Raw genomic sequence first — 21,474 nt, forward strand, 5'->3', positions numbered from 1 at the left:
TAGCACGCACAGCAGCGCGCGTTCACGCACTGCTGCGCTCCCTTGCCCCCTCTCCTCTGGTGCGCGCTCACCACTGGTTTTCATTCCCGCTCCTCTGTGGTGTGCGCTCACCACTGATTTCGATTCCCTGCTTGTTTTTTCTTCCTGCGCTTCTTTCATCCTTCGTAACTACTGTGCCTGATTACTTTCTTTCTCTCTCTCTCTCTCTCTCTCCTGTTGTCATGTTTCTAGGCTTCTTATTTCATCCAAACGATTGTGCCGATTTTTTTTTTTTTTTTATTGCCTCCTCTTATCTTTCAATCAATAACCTTTCATTTCTCTTGCGATCTGCTCCGCCATTCAATTCTACCGTCTTGTCCGGAGATTAGCTCACAGAACGGAACACCTTCCCTTGTGTTAGCTCGCTCTCTGGGTACCCATCGCTCACTGACGCATCCTCTCCTGCGCACTGGGAAAGCAGGTCTGATTGAACCATCTTATGAAGTCAGAGACGTGCAGGAAAAGATCGCTGCTAGTCTGTTGGCTAAGACCACATCTGCATCAGATCTAACCCTCTAAAGGTCAACGAGCTCCGTGACTGTCATTCGTGTGATAATGCTTTAAATAAGTAAATATTCTGAGAGTAAAAGGCTTAACATCACCGTCTTGACACATCAAACATTTGGCATGTCTTTTGAAAAATAACGGATTGTGAAGCAGATAACCTATCGTGATCTCTTTAAACATCCGCTTTAACCTGTCACTAGTCTGTGGTTGGTGAGGCATCTAGTCGTTTTCCTAAGGGATAAAAGGTGAGTAGGGAGAGACATGCGCGTGCCGTGGCCCCTTCTCTTTTGAGGTTGCTATGTAAACTCCTCCTTTCCCTATGAGCGTCACATGGTGTCTGTAACTGCTGCTACGTGATAGGATGTGACCGGCGCCTGATGGGGCCTCTCGGCTGCAATTGACTTTAGGGAAATTAAGAGGTTTGCAGACAGGCGGTGCCTGTCAAAGGCCGGTAGGGCTGTGGCCAGCTAGTTTAATCTCGTTATAGAGACATAGCCATTTCACTAGTTTATTCTTCAGTCTATCTTTTCCTTGCTCCCTTTCTTGACCCCCTATGTTTTTTGTACTACCTCTCAGTATGCATCTCTTTGTATTTCTTTCTTCATTTTTCTTGTTCTATATTCTCCCACCTTGTTGCTCCACATTTCAGATTGGTGCAAAGCAGCACTTATAACTAAGGTATCCTAAAATTGTAAAGAAGTAAATACCGTCAGGTTCCCAGCACATTGCTACCAATTGTACCAAGTTGCACTTTGATGCTAGTTCATCTGTTGTTACTCCAACATGGCTGACTCGGACTTTCATTCCTGTGGCGTCGTATTTGTCTGTTGGCATGTTTTTATTTGAACTACTAACATCCAATATTTAGCGGTGAACACTACGGAAGAACAATTTATTACTATTCAATGAAAGTGGTTAATCAGGTGTAACGACCGGATTTTCGGACCAGATAGAATCAGCTCATCAGAGCACCACCAACCCAGCCGAAACGCAACCACCTCCCTCCTCAGGACCCATCTATCCAGGCACCTGGGTACCTACCTGAGGATGGGTAATTAGCAATATACAAGCTCATATCATCAAAAACACCACTAAATCTATAGGGATTACTAGGAATACTCACTGATTACTAAGGACGTCCATGCCCTACACCACACTCATACAATATAGTCTTGCGACCACATGGGCCAAGACTAATCTACCCTGGGGCAGTTCTGATTACTTACCATTACACACTGACCGCAACCAGTGCTCTCATTAAACAAGCCACAATCTTGTGGGTATAAATACCAGTATCCCCCCTGGTACTCTCTCTATTTCATACATACACAAGCCACAATCCTGTGGGTATACACACTGACCACAATCAGTGCTCTCACTAACGCCACTTTCCCTAGAGGCGATCTCATTACACACCAGTATCTTCCCTGGTGCTCTCATTAACGCCACTTTCTATGACGATCACTTTCCTATGAATACCTTCAGCTCTCTCTCTATGTTGGGAAGTTTCTCTCACTATTCACTAGAGGTACAATAATATTATGGAATGGCCGAATTACACGGTGTACAACTTATCCTCTAGTTCAAGGGCTCCTCTCTCCCTAATTATTCAGTTATCACTCACCTGATCGGGGGTAGCTTCCGTTCGTGCAATGACACCTGACTAGAAGACAAGGTTACCTTTACTGTATAAAAACAAGAGGTACACACTATATGCAAAAGTTATTCCCTGATTTAAGGACTCCTCCTTCCTTTTGATCCATCAGTTACCATACAGCATCTGGTTAGAAGAAAGGTTAGCTTTATCATAAGAACACATGCACACTGGTTCACTAAGAACTGGGGTTCCTTTTTTACAATGAGATTAACAATATTACACTATACTATAACATATAGCCTGCAAAGTATAAGGGGAAAAGGCACATACACAGATCTGCGGGGTCTCTGTAAAGCTTTATTACTATAGGGAATGGATTATACTGCACACCGCTGAAAGAAAAAGGATTAGCAATACAATAGGGGGCTCTAGCCTAGGAAATAAGACCGGATTAAGGTGTAAGTGTAAAGTAAACTAGTTTAGAATACCTCACCCTATTAGGAGGAATGTTTCTCTCTCTCTCTGGTGGAATCAGGGCTCTCTCTCTCCCTCCGTCACCACAACTTCACTCCTCTGGCTCAACTGCTCCAGCTGGCAGCTTCAACTCCTCCATCTGACTGCTTTCTCCAGCTTCAGCAATTATCTGCCTTCTCTCTCCATTCCAGAAAACCAATTAAACTGAACTGTTCTCCTCCGCTCCAAAAACCATCTCACTTCTCTCTCTCCAAGAACCGACTGACACTCCTCCTCTCCTGCACTTCGCTAATATGGAATGCTCTCCTCTAGTGGAAAGTTCCAGCCGGTAGCCTCCTCCCACCAGGTCCATGCACCAGGTTCCCTGCTCCAGACGCCCTCACAGTGATCAGCTGCTTGTTTCGTCTAGAGACCTGAGCCCAGGGACACTTCTTGATTAGATTCAGCTCTGGCCGGTTCTCTCCGGTTTGCAAAGGGCGAACAACACCTCATAACTAAAACATCACCTTTACCCTGCAAGCATCTCAGTCTGCAGGGACAGAAAGAAAAATGGAGTCTCTCTAGTTCTGGGCCTTGTAGGCCTGAGAAGGATGAAATAACACTTAGCTCTGTCAGAGTACATACACAAACCATACCAATATGTAATATAAAGTCAAGACTACAGGATCCACCCTCTACTATAGGTAGGATGATGAAAGGACACATAATTATGTCAAAGCCAATAGGCAATAGATGGATTAGAGTCAAGAATAAGGGATCTATCATCATATAAAGCAGCTATCCTCTAGTTTATGCTTCTAGGTCTGGAAAAAGGCCTGAAAGGGACCAACATAAGCCAAGAATAAAGATCCAGGATGGTTGCAAGCTTAAAGTCACCATCCCTCAGAAATAGAGCCAAAAATACGGTCACTACATCAGGGTTTCACCGTAATATCCTCACACTTGCTTAGTAATATCAGAAAAGTGTGACACCTGCCGGTGGGATATTTTGGTTGGCGAGTAATATGTTTTGGGGTCTGGCTCGATAGCAGAGCTGTCTGCAGAACACATTATTGGCATAATTAATATTAATTATGGTAACAATGGGTTTTTCAGACCGGTGTGCCTAGGTCTTGTTTCCTTTGCTTGGTACACTCCTTTCTGAGGCTTGTCATTGTCCACTGTAAACTGTGGCTGTTCATTGGTCAAAAGGCTGAGAAGTCCCTCCTTAGTACCGCCTTGTCTCATTTTGTAACTTCCGATGGCGGCACCCCCTAATGTGTGTTGTTGTTCAGCAGGCTTTAATTACTGCCTCCAAGCACTATATTCTCAAATAGCGTTGTCTTGCCTGCTATTGCAGGCACGACATGCACTCTCCGAACGCTTTTTTTTATAGAAGGCATTTGCAATTCATTAGGTCTTGCATTTGCGAGGGTTTAGGCAATTTGCATTGTAAATGACTGCCTTTTATTTATCTGTTATATAAACAGATAAATAAAAGGTATTGTAATTTATAATGCCAATAGCTCAAACTCAATAATGCGAGACCTATTGCATTGCAAATGCTTGTTACTTATGCCATTAATGAATGCGCAAATATGATAGTGTAAATGATGGTCTAATAAACAAAAGCAGTATGTTTCTGTAACATGGCTTAATTGTTTCCAAATGAGATTCTTTGTGTATTGCATGCAGCTTATTTGTTTATTGGTTTTTGTAGAAAAGGAAGATGGGGCCATTTCTACCATTGTAGTCCGTGGTTCTACCGACAATCTAATGGATGATATAGAACGAGCTATTGATGATGGTGTTAACACTTTTAAAGTTCTGACTAGGGTAAGTAAACCTTCATTGATTTATTTAACCCCTTCGATGCGGCCGTGATTCCCCTGCTGTGCTGTAAACAGCACGAACAGGGGCGGGCCGTGACGAACCCCAGCCGTCATCAGCACACGAGCACCGTAGTGCATGACGGCTGGGCTTCGTCATGAGCATGGAAGGGGTTAAAACATGTTTTTGATATCAAGATAGATGTTTAACATGCAGCAAATCATAGACTACATATATTGGTGTCCGCCATTCTGCTAGGCCGATGTTGCCATCTTTTAGACTGCTAATAGCTTTTGCATGTGGTGTAAAAAAATGACCAAGGCCAGACATGCTGTCTTTGCCATTGCATGTTCTAACTTATTACCTTTTTATTTTTCAGTATTGTGAATATTTGTTCCATTTAATTACAGTTAATTTGGTTCATGAACTTCATACTAAACTGTGTTTTGTAAAATATTTAACTAATTCACCTTCCCCTCTGAATTTCTGTAGGATAAGCGTCTTATTCCTGGTGGCGGTGCAACAGAGATCGAATTGGCCAAGCATATTACATCCTATGGTGAAGTAAGTTCTGCAAATTTGAACCTATTAAGATATTAGGACCAATCTCTAAAGAGTTTTATTTTAATTCTGATCTGTAGGATAAACTGTCTGCGGGGGGCAGTAGTCAGTGAATTACCAAAGATAGTTTATCTAGTACATGACCACTATAAGAGAACCATTGTTTTATTATTCGCACCTCCGCATTTACACTCTAAAGTCGCCAATATTTATTAAGCAGAGGAAGACTTTTGGCTATGATTGGAAACAATTGGTTTGTATTCCTTTTTGTTCTTGAATAAAACTTAAGTGCCAATGTTTGAACATTAAACAACGTTTGTGCAGTTGCAGATAACTACTTACCGAACCTTGTTCATGAGGATAGTCCGTTAATTTTCTAGGTGCCTAGCCTTTTCTTTATAAGTCTCTGACATAAACAACATTTGTGCTGCACTTTCCTGTTCGATCTACAGTGCCCACAAATGCTTTGGGACATTGCAGCTCGTCAGTCGTTTTTCCAATAACCCTGAAAGGCAATGTCTAGCAAATTCCTGACACTCGATAAAACACACAATGGATTGCACAGTTTGTTCATAGTACCTTAGGAATTACTTTTCGGCATGCTCTTTCTTTCTCAGCTGATTGACTGTTTTACTGGCAGGCTGAATAAAAAATGTTTTAAACTCATCCCGCCACTTTAAAACAATTGTGTAGCCCTCCTTGTCAGAGCATTCCTTTATGGATGATTTTGACTGTTATTTGTGCAGCAAGTGCTGACACTTTTCAGACACTCCCACCCAGTCACAGATGTGGGTTGAATCCATCGTTCTTCCAGCCCCAGCATTAATGGCTGTATAATCCGATTCCCAACCTGTTCAGGAGGGAAGAGTTACACTCAGTTTGCTATTCCTCCTGCACAGCACCCACACAGCAATCCCCTCGGTTAGCAAGTGTTGTACTGCAACCTTGTGTCTGAAAAAACGTAGCAACTGGATATGATGGATGGTATTGTACAAATAAGTGGGTGGGTATATAAAGCCTGGAGGAATGATGGCACAGCCTCAAATTCTTATACAGCAACAGTGCTCTTTTGAGTGAAGCTTTGCCAGCCCGCATGCTTGTACAGAAATGTACAAATCAATTGGGACAGACAGAGGAATGTTACGAAGAGTGCTAGTTCCACCAGGAAGCTAATCTTTTGCTATTTACCATGTATGTTTTGTTTTTCTACTGACATTGTAAATAAATATAAATGTGTTTTAGACCTGTCCAGGACTTGACCAGTATGCCATCAAAAAATTTGCTGAAGCATTTGAAGCTATACCACGAGCTCTGGCAGAGAACTCTGGAGTGAAAGCCAATGAAGTTCTCTCAAAGCTGTATGCAGTTCATCAAGAAGGCAACAAAAATATGGGTTTTGATATGGAGGTAAGTGTTTAAAAAGCTTGCTGTCTCTGACTATCTCATTAAAATTATGTAAGCTTGGCATAGCTTGTTACACTTGCCTAAAGTGCGCTCTCGAGTTTATTTCCACTTTGTATGTGTAAATAAATGCTAATTATCTAATGTCTTCTAATAATTGACCGCAAAGCTTGGATAGAGGAACAAATTGACTTGCAAAGAAGATACTACATTTAAAAAAAAAAACTTTGTGGCGTGTTTTAAGTGCCCAAGTCATCCACAAAGTGCACTGTATCCCCATGTCGCTGAAAGTGTTTAGAGGGGTGTTGTGGAATCTGACTTAAATAGCTTTGTGGTTCTCCGTTTGATTTTTGGACAACTTTTCTAGTCTTGCATCAAGACATTTTTTCAACTGAATTATGAGTAGAGGGCTTGACCATTTGTTTATTATAATGACACTGAAGAGTCTTGTAATCTAAAAAAAAAAGATTCTAGTCCTTGTTAACAACATTCACTAGCTTTACATCACTTTTTTATTTGTGGTGTGCTTGGCTTAGATATGCCATGCCTATAACGTTTATCAATCTTCTGCATCCTCTTCGTTTGCTTTAACACCCTTTTACCTTTGTTCAACTGTTGCAACACCTGCAGATCTTATTGGGAGAGATTAGCTTTTGCCCTAAATTTATAAAACTAATGGGCTTACGTTAGTAAAACCATAACCTCTGTCCCCTGTTCAAGAACGGAGGAAAATCGGCGTTTTTAAAGATGCTTGCGAGAAGATTAGCATAGATCCAGGACATGTCGTAATGGAGAAGACAATATTTGGAATCTTCGAGAAGCTGTCAGATGCACGGCCCGACACAACTTGTGACGGCCCTGACACAGATGGAACTGGGAATTTGTGCGCTGCCAGTCTCCTCCTTTCTAAGATACCATGATCCGATCAAGCCAGCCCTAAACTTCGCCTATACTGGCCCGGGTAAAAGAAAAAACAAATGCTAGACTACTGCGCTGAGTTGATGTTTGCTTATGACCAGTCCATAAACCTACAGAACACAGTTCTTAATCAGTTGCTTCTTAATCGGATGCTGTGTGACCCACCAGATACAAGGAGTTTCGTGCACTGCAAGATTCTGTATTGGGAGACACTCCAGATAGTGCTTGAAAATGACATCCTTAAACTGGGAAAGAGTTAGTCAGACCATTGGGTAGATTATTATCTGACTTTATTGTTCGGGTCATCAGGCAATTGGTAGTAGACTGTTGACTTATCTTGCCATTCAGGCACTAAGGGATGGACACTTGCCACCACCACCACACTAGACCACACACTACACTAGGATTTTGGTTTCTGGCATTGCGTTGAGGTTTTTGTGGGTTTTATTTTTTTTAAATGTGAATTTGTGCACTCGGAGTAGCAGAGGTTTTGCATGTGCCTGGAAGGCTGTTTGTCCAGCACTGGTTTAGTCCGATTATATTTCGGGGGAAATTTTATCCTTACCTAGAATAGTCAATCGGGGTTATTTACTATTTTTATTCTGGTTCTGGAATCAATTCTGGGTTCTGATTTTGGCTCCTGCGCCTGACTCTAAATCGTGTGATTCTGGGCAGATGAAATGTAGTGCATTTGTAAATATGTGAAATGCAATGTTAACGCGCAGTTCAAAGGTGGAAATCCCCAGTTGATGTGCATGATCTTTTATAGTCCCCCCATCACCTCCAGTTTAGCACAACTTTTCCTTGCTCCTGAGCTAGATTTCCTATATAAAAATATAAATACATACACATCACCTCCAGGTAATCCTGTCTCTGGAGTTTACTGAAAAAAATGTGTGCAGTGAGGCAGTAATTTTGATTGGAGCTAGAAAAACGTACTTTGTCCCCATACGATGAAAAGCATTTCAATCGGATGCTTTGATTCTTAACTTATTGTATTCCTTGTTTCAACCCATAATAAATCCTAATGACAAAAAATGGGTAAAACACATCTTCTTAGATAGCGATTGTAGGCTAAATAGGACAAAGCAAAAATAGAGCCCCCCCCCCCCCCCCCCCCCCCCCTCCAAAAAAAAAGATGCGAAGTGTAGGGAATCGAAATGCGAAGAGAATACTACAAAAGTGTAAACCATGAAGAGGTCAAATTGGTAACCCTTTAGGATTGTACAAAATGGATAAGTCAACATAACCAGCTCAAGATGTTTGGCTTTGCCAATGCCGGTTTTCCCTGCAACACAATTAGCTGCTGCTCTCTTGGCTTTGCTAGTTCTAGCTAATTTTATCAATTTTTTTGTTAAGCTTTGGTGATTTTTAGTAAAATTGAATGGCACAGCAGCAGTCCAGTAGATGAAGAGGGTTGACTGAAAGCCCCTGTAAATGTATATAGTGTGTGTGTGTTTATAATTTATTAAATATACATTTTTCTCAAACAAAATACCTTGACTAACGCTAGCTAAAAATGAGTTAACAAGAAGTGCGTTCAGTACAATCCAGGGGGTGGTGAATTGAAATTAACAGAGGTGACTATCTGCTGCATGTAGTCTTTGGCTTCTAGGCTTTTACAGTACTGGGGCACCTGCTCTCCAATACAAACAGAGTCTAGCTAAACCGTTAAATGACCGGCCACACAGTAGTGTCTTTAATGGTAAGGGTTGTCACATATTGGTTATGAGTGATATGGCTGCTAGGAATTTACAGTTAAGGTAACTTCTGTGTCAGCCTACATATTTCCTACTTAGGGCTTGCATGCACAGGGCAGAGACCATATAAAACATGTGTTGATTTATAGGTGTCCGTCTTTGATATCGATTTGTACTTTCTTCCAGGCTGAAGCTGCAGCTGTAAAAGATATGTTAGAAGGTGGTGTTTTGGACACCTATCTTGGGAAATTCTGGGCAATTAAACTTGCAACAAATGCTGCAGTAACAGTACTCCGAGTCGATCAGGTGAGTCTGTAGATCCAGGAACAGGAGTTTCTGAATATTTAAAAAATATATATTAAAATGTGAGGGCTGATAACCTGAAATTAATCTTTTCCATGACCATATCGTAAACTGGAAAAGCAGTTTTTAAAGCACAGGCACTCTTTAAAGATGTCCGACAACGAACTAAAGGGTATTTATATAGTGAAACAAAGCTTTCTCTGTTAATTTGAATACAAATGTTACTCTTCTAGTAATTGAGCATGAACACCTAAAACTCTTGGGTATGTCTTAAATTACTGGACCTGTGTATTACTTTGTGAGAAATGTCATGATGCTGTGGAGATGTTGAGACCAAACTGTTCGAGTTCTTCTGACACCACCAAGGCCAGATACATTTCAGTTCCATCAGACCCACAGACAGAATGTTATCTTTCAGGATGGAGATTTCGATTAAAATATGGTGAGCTATATGAAGCTTGTTTAACCCTGTTCTTTTAGTAGCTCCTTTAGTTGCACTGGTGAACGTTGTTGCTGACACGCAAGACCTTCAGTGGACTCCTAAATAGTTGCATCTGTAGGAAGACGGCTCTGTATATAGTGGACCAAAAAGCGGTACCCTGTGTAAAGAGTCAAGGCAAAACCCAATCAGTTTATTCGGGTACAAATGACACCCCAAATGCTCTTTTGTGGTAGAGTAGATGAGCAGTTATGCATATCAGAGAATACTGCTAAGAAATTATTGCACATGGAAAGGCTGTAAAGAAATCCGACACCAATTTATAAAAAAAAAAATCATATTTCATTTTTTTTTTTTTAAACTTTTATTAGTCTTGCAAACAATTACAGGTACGGGCCTACAACCTTCTCCGCCGGCCGTGAAGCAGAGTAAAAGTATAGCAATCAATGCGGAGAGTCAGAACAGTTCAAAAGCCAGGGCGATAGTTTGTCCACGAGTTGTCTCCTGGTCAACGTATCAGGTCCGAAGTCAGGATTACAGAGGTTCATTTTTAAATTTATAAGAACTGAAAAAGTGCCATACAATCACATGTGGTCCTGCAACACAGCACGCAATCAGGATATCAACAATTAGTATAAACACAAACAAAGTAGTGGGGTAAGGCACACAAATCAGGAGAAACGTAGGCACAAATCCAATGGATAGCAAACCCTAACCCCACCTCTCAGAACAATACACGTTACAGGAACCATGAATGAAGACGACCCTATAGAAAAAAGACTAAAGGGCCATGGAAACAAAGAACAAGCAAACCCCGCCACCCTACCCCCACCCTGCACACCCGCGGAAGGCCAAGGCCTACCACCCCCAGCCGCGTGCCTGTCGCCCTAATGGAACCCGAAATTTGTAAAGAAAAAGAGAGAAAAGACAAACATATGTGGAGGAGGGCCCTCAAAGTCGCCGCCCGGCCCAGCTCATCACCCCTGCACATGGGGAAGAGTCAGAAGCAGAATAGAGTATCATGGAGAACATCAAGTACCAATTACATCCGTAATACAATCCCAATGTAACACATCCGAAGCACCGTCAGTTAACGTGAGGGCCACCAAAACCTAAAATGCATCATCCCTGGCCTCGTCTAGCAACAGAACCACCAAATGACCCCTTGACAATCGATATACAGTACTTTTTAAATGATCTGAAGGATCCGAGCCAATCAGGCCCGAACAATACCAAGAAAAAGTTCAGCAGTTCGAGTCCATCAGGACGCATGTAGCTGAAATCCAAGGGCGTCGGTACCAAGCCCGCGAGTGTCACAAAGTTCAAGCACAGTAATACCATCCATGAAGGGGAAATCTCACAGGCCGGCAAGTACCGCAGTGTTGTCGGGACGGCCCGCGAAGAACAGCATCGCGTCTCTAGATTCAGGCCAAGCACGCGTCCCAAAGAGTCACTCATGCACACAGCCGCACTGTCCAGGGAGGACGAAGGAATCAGGGCCCCCGGCAGTTCCCAAGACCCGGGCAAGGCCAAATTCCTCCCCAAGGAATTAGATACGGGCACGCCGGCACTCATTTGGAATCGGACCACGTCCCCACAGAGCGGTGAAACAGCAATGGCGGCCATTCTTCGATCCAGTTCACAGGCGTTGCAAATCAGGGTCTCGCGTAGATCCGTTAGGGCGGCCGTGGGCTCCATAGTGCGCTGCCAGCACTCCAGCTCTGCGCCCACGGCAGCCGTCCGACCGGGACAGGATCCGTGAGGGAGGGTGTCAGCCGCCATCTTTGTCAGTTCGGCCCCGTCCCTCTACACCTCACTGTAGGGACCGGCCTCTGCACAGGGCGCCACCAAATGTACGCCCGGAGCACAAAGTGGTGAGGTGGGTTCACCAGGGAGAGTCACCAAAAGGCTAAACAAAAGACCCTACCACTCCCTGGGGGCCGCCCGCCTGTCTCTGGGGCGATCCTTGGCTATGTCCGGGCGCGGAGTCAGAAGAGGGGGGCCAAGAGCCACACACCCCCCTCGACTCCAGTATGCCTCGCAGGCCCTCAAGGCTCTTCGAGAAGGGACCGGGCCGATACTGTCGTCAGCGGCACTTCAAGACAACGGCACCCTCCGACCGACTCCCCACCACCAGAGGCGGCCGCTGTTGTTGCAGTCGCGGCCGGCTGCCAGTTGCAATCGACACCCCGGCTTCGTCACCGCACGGGCCGCAGAGCAGTGGATGGGTAATTCTCCGGATTCACAGCACGCAGGAGTCTCAGGAGCAGGTGGTAAGTGAACGCTCTCCTTCTTTTATCCAAATACACCTTCTTAGTTCAGAACGAACAGCAGGATGGGCGTGCAGGGCGAGAGGGCTCACGGAGCCGAGCGGCTATGCGACCATTTCGGATGCTGACTTGGCTCCTCCCCCCAAAAGAATCATATTTCTATATGAATTTAGATACCAAGATCATCTGGATCGGGTAAGTACTTTTGGATTCATGAATTTTTATAGTTTAAGTTGACAGTGCAATTTTTAGGTGCAATAATGTTATGCTGGGGGGAGCATATACTGCATTCGGGAACAGAACAACAAATTACAGGACTGTTCTCTGGGACTTACGGTGAGTATGGAGCAAGGTCCAAGTCCACACCAACAGGTCTCATTACTTCAGTGGGGAATGGTCTGGTCTGGTCTGAAAGAGGCTGCAAGCTGGGGGACAAGTCCCGGGGAACGACCCTTGAGATGCTCGGGCAAGTAGGGACACCGTTGGCCTACTTCTCGAGCTGTGGGGTTCGGGTGCAGTGGTCTTTTGGCTTTTGGTTTGGTGCTGGAGCCCTTCGTGGTTGGAGGAGTCCTGCAGGAAGAGGCTGCAGGTAGCAACAAAGTCCAGTCTGGGCAGACCCAAGGATGGACTCTGCTCTTGTGAGTCGCTGGGCCCCATGTGCACTGTCACCCTACTCTGACTCTGGTGCTGGGGTGCTTTGAGGTGTTAGTGGGTTGGTCGAGGACTCACTCTTGGTCTTTGGTTTCTGCAGAAGTGGGCAAACATGACAATTGAGCCACTCTTGTTGTGGGTCTCACTGTTCCTAACTTACCTCTGTGCAGGTTGGTGTTCGTCGCTGTTGTTGTCCGGTCTAGTCACAACAAGCCTTGGTTGCCGCAAGTGGTCCAATACCTCCAGTATTGGGCATTGTGCAGCATTGGGTAGTCCTGGTGTCCCCACACTTGGATGGAGGATGGATCTGATCTGTTCCTGAACAGATACTGTCATACTGTCGGTAGCCTCCATAGGCAGCAGGACGGTATACCCAGGCGTTGCTTCTTTTGGTGCTTGCGGCAGCAGGGGAGTAGCTTCTCTACTCCAATTCTTAATTCCACCACACATCAGAAGCTGGCTTTCTCTATATGTTATGTGCATGCCCGCAACTGAGTAGCTATTGGGGAGGGATTTGCCAGATACTGCGTACAGTAACCTCCCTACCGGTCCTGGAGGATGTCCTATATTGTTTGGTGGGTTCCCGTAAACGTTCTAAGAAACAAAAAGCTGAGTTGAAGTTCATAGATCTGTCCCTGTTATTAGCAATAAAAGTTATGACAATGGGGTGGAAGTCACCCAGACCACCCCGAGTTTCCATGTGGCAGTCTGACATGATGAAATGGGGAAGGGCGGAGGGCACAGTGTTGAGACGGGAAGAGGAGAGGGGACCAAGGAAGCACCCCGTAGCGCAGGATTGGGAAGTTATGATGGCAGACCTAGAGGGGATGGAGATGGCAACGTCACAGGCAGATGGGATGTGAACGGAAGACTGTCACATGGTCAGTAGGTATAAGCAATATAGGTGAATAAAAGCCCGCAAACGCACAGGTGCAGCTTTTGCAAATTATAATACGCAGCGGTAGGCTGATTTTATTAAAATGGAGTGTTATAATCTGGAGTAATCATGACCAGGAGACGTGCGGGGATAGGGTGGGAGGTTTGGGGAGGGAAGTAGGATCGGGGTTTTGATCCTTTAGTTTGTTGGTCATTAGACTCGATGATATGGGGCTGTACTGTGTACAACTGCACGTGCAAGCGTTTACACAGAAATGCATGGTGGGAAAGAATATGGTACTCTGTACGCCTGTTTTTATTTACTTATGACATTTATACCATGCTATAACTGTAATTGACCGACTTGTTTGAACGGGGAGAAAATGACTGTACTGCGTAATAAGTATAAAGGATATGCTGATGATGATTTAAAAAAAAAAAAGAACTGGCCAGTTCAGGGACATGTTGTCTTATGCAGATATGTCCCTCTGTAATATAATGCACCCTACCTTAGGGCTGTAAGGCCTGCTGTAGGAGTGACTTACAAATATTACATGCATTTTTAGGGGTCATGTCACACAAGTGTGTGCCATGTTGTGTTTTCACTTTTTGGAGCACCTTGTGAAGCAGCCTGCAATGGCAATCTGAATGAGTTTGGTGCTGGGTCCCTTAGAATTGCACAAGATATGCTGTTGCAGGGATTCTGCACATACACAGAACTATGCACAGGAAAACAGGACCTCAGTGAATAGGGGTGTACCAACCTACCACATCAGTACCCAAAATCCCAAACCAACTAGCTATAGTGTCTCATGCTTTCTCCTCCAAAGATCACTGGGGCTACAAAGGATTAGACAACCCAGAACACAACACTCCAGACTCTCTCAGGAATCGCGGGAACAAGACGTACTCTTTCGCTCACTCACTCTTGTCCACAATGAGAATAGGCAGAGTCACTGAAACAGTTCAAAATGTTTATTTTAACTATCGTGCTCTACAATACAGTATACGTGCCACTAGTAGCAGCAAAATTCATAAACTCAGCCCAGTTAGCATTGCTACAATTCCATAGAATACAAAGGGAGAAGTCCTTTTATAAGACTGTGGAAATAGAACCTTTTGGCCTGACCACCCTCCCCTTGACTAGAAGTTGTTTATTTTTATAAAAAGGACGATCTCTGGGCTTTGACAGCAGACCCCATACCTTAAAGCCTGTATGTAAGGGTTACATCATCGGAACAGCAGAGCTCTTCTCCATGGAACAGCTTTCTATAAGTGTTAAAACAACATGCAACAACGTAATATCAAAGCTTGAGTCTTCAGTACTGCAGCTGTATGTAGCATGTTAGGTCTAGGTGCTAGGGATTGAACAGAATAACAAGGGGCATTGTTGATCGACCTTGCACATTGTGTTCAGACTAAACTCCATGAAAGACCGAGAAATCGAAAGCAGGCCGTTCTCATATAAAAGGCACAAACATAGTTTTGAAAAAACAAAGTCACGTAGTAACGTGCGCAAAAGCAGCATCATGGCAGCGAAGCTCATGCTAACTTAGCAATGTCGACAATGTCCCCAGGTGCCATATAATAATGCTTCTGCTCTTGGATACCCTCTTCAGTACCTATGCCCTAGGTACCTGAGGTACCTCTTACTAGGGACTTCACTTGGGGATCAAGTCACCCATTGTCTTGGGGGAAAGGAAACTGGCACAGGGGGCCTGGTTAACAGGAACCCAGTAAAAGTTGCATCACATTTTAGGCAACAATTGGGAGTAAACTGCAACAAAAACCCAGTTTCCGACCGCATCCATTGGCAGAAAACCACAGGGTAGGCCAGCAAAATGTAAACGTGCACGGAGTGTTCATTGCTTTCCCAGTGAGATAAGGTCCTTTCGTGCCACACTAACCAACTTGTTGTCTCTCAGAGATCCTGTAAACAAGTAACACCTTATCTTGTTTTAGGGGCAATAATATAATAACAGAATCTGATATCCCTCAGATCATTTATTGTGGCACTTTATTCACAAAGCTCCTTTCTGCCTACCTCCTACACTTCTGACCTGCAAATGGACCAATTGTTACAAAGAAACGCTGTAACACAGTATGAAATTGGAGTGACTGGGATAGTGCTATGGTAAACTTATTTATCCACCTTTTTTGTTGTCCTGCTCATTACCCAGAAGAAAGGACTGCTGGTGAAATGATTAGCTGGAGTAATATACCTTTGTAGTGTGACATGTTCAATGTCTGTACTCTAGATGAAGATGAAAAACTTGTTTTCATATTAATGTATGTAAACTCCTATAGATCATTATGGCAAAAGCAGCAGGTGGACCTAAAGCCCCCAAAACACAAGGACACTGGGATAAAGACGATTGGCAAGATGCACCTGAAACGTTTTAGTGATCTGTTAAACATCTGGTGCCTACATTGCTGAATTTATAAGTAAATGATCTGTGTGTTGCATGCAAGGAGTTTTGACACACAACTAACAGGCGTTTTTCACATTCAAATGCATTTGTTTGGGTATATTCACTTTCTTAACACTGTGACCTTTGAGTTGATCATGCAGTTGCTTGCAAATGGAATGTACATTAACCGATAAGATGAAAATAATTTTATTTTCACTCCTTTTTAATATAGGCTGGCTTCCTTGTGAGCATTCACTTAATGTTAGAACCATATGAATGATTTATTCTTCTAATATTTTGAACACATTTTGTGTTTTGAGAGTTTGCATGAATAAATGTGCATGTTGCCTATGAAGCATGCTCGAGGTCTTGAGGATTTTGTTTTGTAATTTGGCTGTTTCCTGGTTATTTCCTAGATCATCATGGCAAAGCCGTCTGGTGGGCCAAAAGCTCCAACAGGAAAAAAGGACTGGGATGATGACCAAAATGACTGAACCGCTGAAGTGTTTGTTTTTTTGATACGTCTTGTGGTATTCTTAACTTAACTCCGATTTCCAAAACAATAAAAGCGCACCCCAATGAAATGTTTGTCAGTTTTATTTTAATTTGCAGATATTACACCTAAAGGTATTTGTATTTAATCTAAAGACTTAAGTTATAGGCATGGTCAGTGCGCTTTATTTGGTATCACTATTTAAAAAAAAAAAAAAAGAACTTGAAAGCCATTTAAAAGCCTTGCCTTTGACCCGGTTACTCTTTTATTTGGCGGGAGAACATATCTGTAATCTCTGGATAACCAACTTGCAAAACGTCTTTTACAAATGAAGAATATCCTTTCATGCATGGGAGGTGGCAAAGAGGTAACTGGACAGTAGCCATTATTGATGTTGGATCCTTGAAGGATCATACTCCACTTAGTAACTTTTCAGCAGGAAGTTCAAATTACTCTTCACTCAGCTCCTACCCACCTTCTTTTACGCTGGATTTTTTTTCCTCTAGGGTAAATTGATTCAAGTACCACCAGTTCCAGCAAACGGGTAAATGGATAGGACTATGCCCATGAATGGTATATCAGGTTGGCTTTTATTTTATCCACCTGAGGTGATCAATTCCATGGTAGTTATTTAAACTTTTATCCAGCATGCTTAACATGCAGTATTTTTGACAGGATGTTTTTCTTGTGTTCCACTCGCCAGACGTTTTTATGAGGATGGGGAGAGCAAATACCAAGGCAATTTAAGAGCTTAAACTTGAGAGACTCTGCTCACTTCTATCCCCCACCCCCACTGTCCCTACAAGCTTCTTGTGTACCTTTGCCACTCAATGCTTGATGAACTCATTTTGTTATGCAGGGAAAAGAATCGAGGAGCTTTTTTTATTGGCATCTGAAGGATGTAGGATGGCAAGTTTACCTGTGAGGCTTGTGCCTGACATTTAATTGATTGTAACAAAAACAATGTCTCAACAGGTAATATTTGATAGGCTATTAAATAAAGCATGCACATATAGTTGCAGAAAGGAAGAGCAGGGAGACTTCAAGGTTAAGGGATCTGCCAGGGGCAGTATATATTCAGAACATGAATGGGAAAACGACAGTATCAACACTATTTACACTGAATGTGGGTGTAACCCGAAAAAACTTAGTGCACATAAGTGCTTGTGACAAACAAGGTGGATGGCGCAGGTGACTAGTGACACCGCGGAGGAAGAGCGGCGCAGAGTATGTATGTATGTATGTGTGTTCTTATATAGCGCTCGCCTTACCCTAGGGCATCTCGGCGCTTGCCTTGGGAACCCGTCCCGGCTTTTCCCTGTGAGATAACCCGTACTGGGCATCCCCAAGGTGAAAGCCAGGCATCCCGCCGCCGGGGGGGGGGGGGGGGGGGTATTGTGGAGATTAAGCAAGCTAATGCCCAGAGTTGCTGAGTGTGAGCCCACGATTAGAGTGGGCACCGAAGCGAGAATTATCGAGTCCGTGGACAATTGGGCTCAAGATCCTGCCGCGTCGGGAATTGAACCCTGGTCCTGGGTCTGACCTCTGCTTCAGGGTATGCCTCCTCTAACCAGTGAGCCACACTTCTCTCTAGAGTGAGCAATAGTGACAATATTTACGAGGTACTTTAGGCTCATGAATAGTTATTTACAAGAGTTACAAAGGATTACATTTTGTGAACCAGAGCATGGCGCCGAAAGTTGCGCTAGGAGGTCAACAGCCTTTTGACCCGTTGTAAGTTAGGGTCATCTTCAGGACCAGGTTACCGTTTTGCTCGTGCTGATGTGGGAGAAGACTGGGATAATTGAATCATGAGGAGTGGGCAGGAAGCCCAGAGGTAAGAATGTACTGCCAGCTGGAGTGCATCGGGGTGTGTGTGTGCACGAGGCAGCCTTGGTGTGGTATCTCTACGAAAAGTTACTGTCCATCAGAGTAAAGAGAGAACCGTGTCAACACACAGACATCCGGAGTGTGAAAGTTGGAAGCCAATTACCGGCATCCAGATTAAGCATCCTGAGGCTGAGAAGGGATTGGTGTTATCACATGTTGGGAGGGTATGCTCAGACGTGAGTCCCTTGCTCACTTTGCCACTGGATTCAAGCAAGCCTGGCTGAAGACTGCTGTAATGCCAGAAACCGGTCCTAGGAAGCTGGTTTCCGGTCCTGGGAAGGCATGACTTTGTAGTTCGGGCTGGACTATTCCCATGAGGCACAGGGTCAGACTGATTTGCATATGGCCATGTTTGAACTGGGGTGGCAGAGTGGGCTAAAGAACGGTGATGGATTAAACCCAGATCTGTTAACTGGGTGTGAGTGTTTGATTGGTTCAGATGCTCCGTCCATCACCACCCCCTTTTGTACCACTTTGATGTGATCACATGGGCAGCTGGTACAAGAGGATGTGGGAGCCCACTGCCAGCATCACTTGGGAAGTGTCTGGGGGCTGGGGGTTCGGTCGGGAAAAATAATTAGTTCAAGATGTGAGCTGCCATTTAGTGTTGGGTCTGGATGTTTGGAAAGACTATTTCAAAGAAAAACAACTTGCAGTCACGAGCTAGGTGACTCCTCCTTTCGGGGATAGTGCGCATAGGCATCAACTCCATTGTTCGTTTTTTTCCGCTATCGGGTTTGGAAGTGTTCTGCTGCACTCCGGTTTGAAACCGCTCTTCACGTTCCCCTCGGTGCGCAATCCACTCTACCCACGACTGTATTGTTTTCGTACGTGTATTCCACTTCTCCGCGCATTGTATTGGTGGACAAAACTTCTATTTTGATCGGAAAACTCCTAGAAGGCTATCGTGCCTCACCGCGTCGAACCACCTCGCAGTTGATGGAACAGACTCAATTCAAATTCTGTCCTCTGTGCCACGCAAAGTATCCACACACTGACTCGCGCGAAGTGTGCAACTTGTGCTTATCTCCTGAGCACAACTAACCGAGCCTGGATGAGTGCACATCTTTCAGTTAGAAGGCTTGATATCGTGAAATGCAGAGCCAAAACATTGAATCCACGCCGGACATATTTGGAGAAGGTTCCAAGCAACAAGATTACGATGCGCAAGGGGCCGAGGAAGAACCTGTATCCATTTTGGAATTTGACTGACAGAAAAACACGTGCTGCAAGGTCAGAGTCTTGTGAGTACTGAACACCCCTTGCCCCAAATACCTATTCAGCCCAAGCAAAAGGCTCCAGTCCCACCTCCGCCCTACGGCCACTGTCTGCACCGAGAAGGTGTTTCCAACGCGCCCTGCCTTAAGGCCTTGGCACCGAAATACGCACCAAAGCCTTCCGGCCTGGGATTGAGTCTGGCACAGAGCCGAAACCTTCGGGCTGGAAACTGAAAACTGCTTCAGAGCCGAAACATCAGACACCAAACCCGGCTTCTGAACCTAAACCGTTGGCACCAAAAATTCACCTGACCCTGGCACAGAAAATCTCTGGTCCGAAACAGAAAGATGCTCCTCTGCAGCAGCAGGACACCTGTTTCGATGTTTCAACCCGAAATCTGACCCCAAACAGAAAGAACTCTATATTAATCCTCCGAGGACATCTTTCTACCAAATTGCCTCAAACGTAAACCAGAGTCAGAGGACACTTCTCATATTCCTTTGAAGAGGAAGCATGTTGGTACTAATCCCTCACCTCCTGCATCACCTCCTTCCCCCCCCAGTTAAATCACTTACTAATTACACCAACTAACTCTCCTCAACAACCTGATAAGGATGATGGTAAAGGTGGGGATGATCCTACACCAGCAGATCCCAGGAAACACTAGAACACTGACTCACCCACAGATAATGACCCCGACCTTTACCCTACAAAGCCTCCCCTCCCCTGACAAATGTAAGGTCATATAATTATTATCTAGAGCTGCAGAGTATCATGGGGTACAATTACATAAAGAATCCTTTGAAGAGGGCTTTCTATTTGAAACCCTTAGTAGCTCACATAGGTCCACTCAGACTCTCCCTATGCTCAAAGGCATGATGAGACATGCAGTCTATCTATTCAAAGACCCTGTTCATGCTCGCATTCCTTCCCCCTCCCCCCCCTTTCCCGGATAGACACAAAGTACAAGTCTGCCCCAACAGATCCAGCTTTTATTAAAGGGAAGTTACTATTGGACTCTTTTGTAGTCTCTAATGCCCGTAAACGTACCAATTCACCAACTCCAGGGGATGCCCCCTCCAGACAGAGTCCAAACTAATAGACGCCGCCGTCTAAAATCGGAAAGAGGTATGTGTCTTTACTTAAAAAAAGTCGACCAAGAACACATATCTTGTGGTATAGGAAGCTAAATAGTGGTTCTTTTGGGGTTTTTTTGGACAGAAATCTTGTGAATCGGTTGGATATTTGTATAATCTCATCATCGCAGAGAGGTATTACGCACAGGTATGAGGAAGACATGAAACATTTAACAGAATCCCGTGCATAAACATAACCCAATCACTCAAACAAAGCATATCTTTTATTTTGTTCTTTCAGAGTTGCCCCTGACGAAGGCGCCACACAGGTGCCGAAATGCATTGGGCTTGGCAAGGAATGAAGGATTATATATGTTATGTATAAAGTAGAAAAGTATTGAAGGAAACATGTCATGAATACGAATGTACATTGTTATGAATACTATGAATAACTGAGTTGAAAAAAACTACTGAAAAACAAATGAAAATACAATGATTAAAAGTGAACATGAAAACAAGTGAAACTAGTTGGTTCATAATGTTGAGATAATTAACAAAAATAGATAAAGTGCGGAGCACCAGGTGAACAGTGCGCGATTAGGTGGACCCAAAATCCATCATAATTGATTGATAAACACAAGGAGTGACTACCCCTACGAATCGCGGCACCAAATGAATATTAACAAAAATCAACACAGAACGGAGTGCTCCTCACGCCCCCAGTATAAAACATAAGCCTTGACCATGGCACCTAGAGATGGCATACCTGCCATTAGGTTCTGCCTTATGCTCTACTAGGGAGATGCCTGATTTAGAGTTAACCCAGGTCAGCACTCCTTTA

The 21,474-nt window shown here is 44.1% G+C and overlaps 1 protein-coding gene across 2 annotated transcripts in view; it reads left to right on the forward strand.

The window, feature by feature from the left end:
• CCT8 (chaperonin containing TCP1 subunit 8) overlaps positions 1-16,540 on the forward strand; it is a 77,384-nt gene extending 60,844 nt beyond the window's left edge. Inside the window, exons 12-17 of one of the 2 annotated variants that reach the window (XM_086934017.1) lie at positions 4,317-4,432; positions 4,919-4,990; positions 6,230-6,394; positions 9,193-9,312; positions 15,853-15,990; positions 16,373-16,540. In XM_086934017.1, coding sequence (XP_086790143.1) covers positions 4,317-4,432; positions 4,919-4,990; positions 6,230-6,394; positions 9,193-9,312; positions 15,853-15,948 — 569 coding nt within the window. In that variant the 3' untranslated portion in view covers positions 15,949-15,990; positions 16,373-16,540. The remainder of the gene's footprint in view (positions 1-4,316; positions 4,433-4,918; positions 4,991-6,229; positions 6,395-9,192; positions 9,313-15,852; positions 15,991-16,372) is intronic. The other variant, XM_086934018.1, reaches the window with a different exon arrangement.
• Positions 16,541-21,474: the final 4,934 nt, after the last annotated feature.

This window comes from Lissotriton vulgaris, chromosome 8, assembly GCF_964263255.1.
Source record: "Lissotriton vulgaris chromosome 8, aLisVul1.2, whole genome shotgun sequence".
In the NCBI taxonomy this organism is placed as follows: Eukaryota; Metazoa; Chordata; class Amphibia; order Caudata; family Salamandridae; genus Lissotriton; species Lissotriton vulgaris.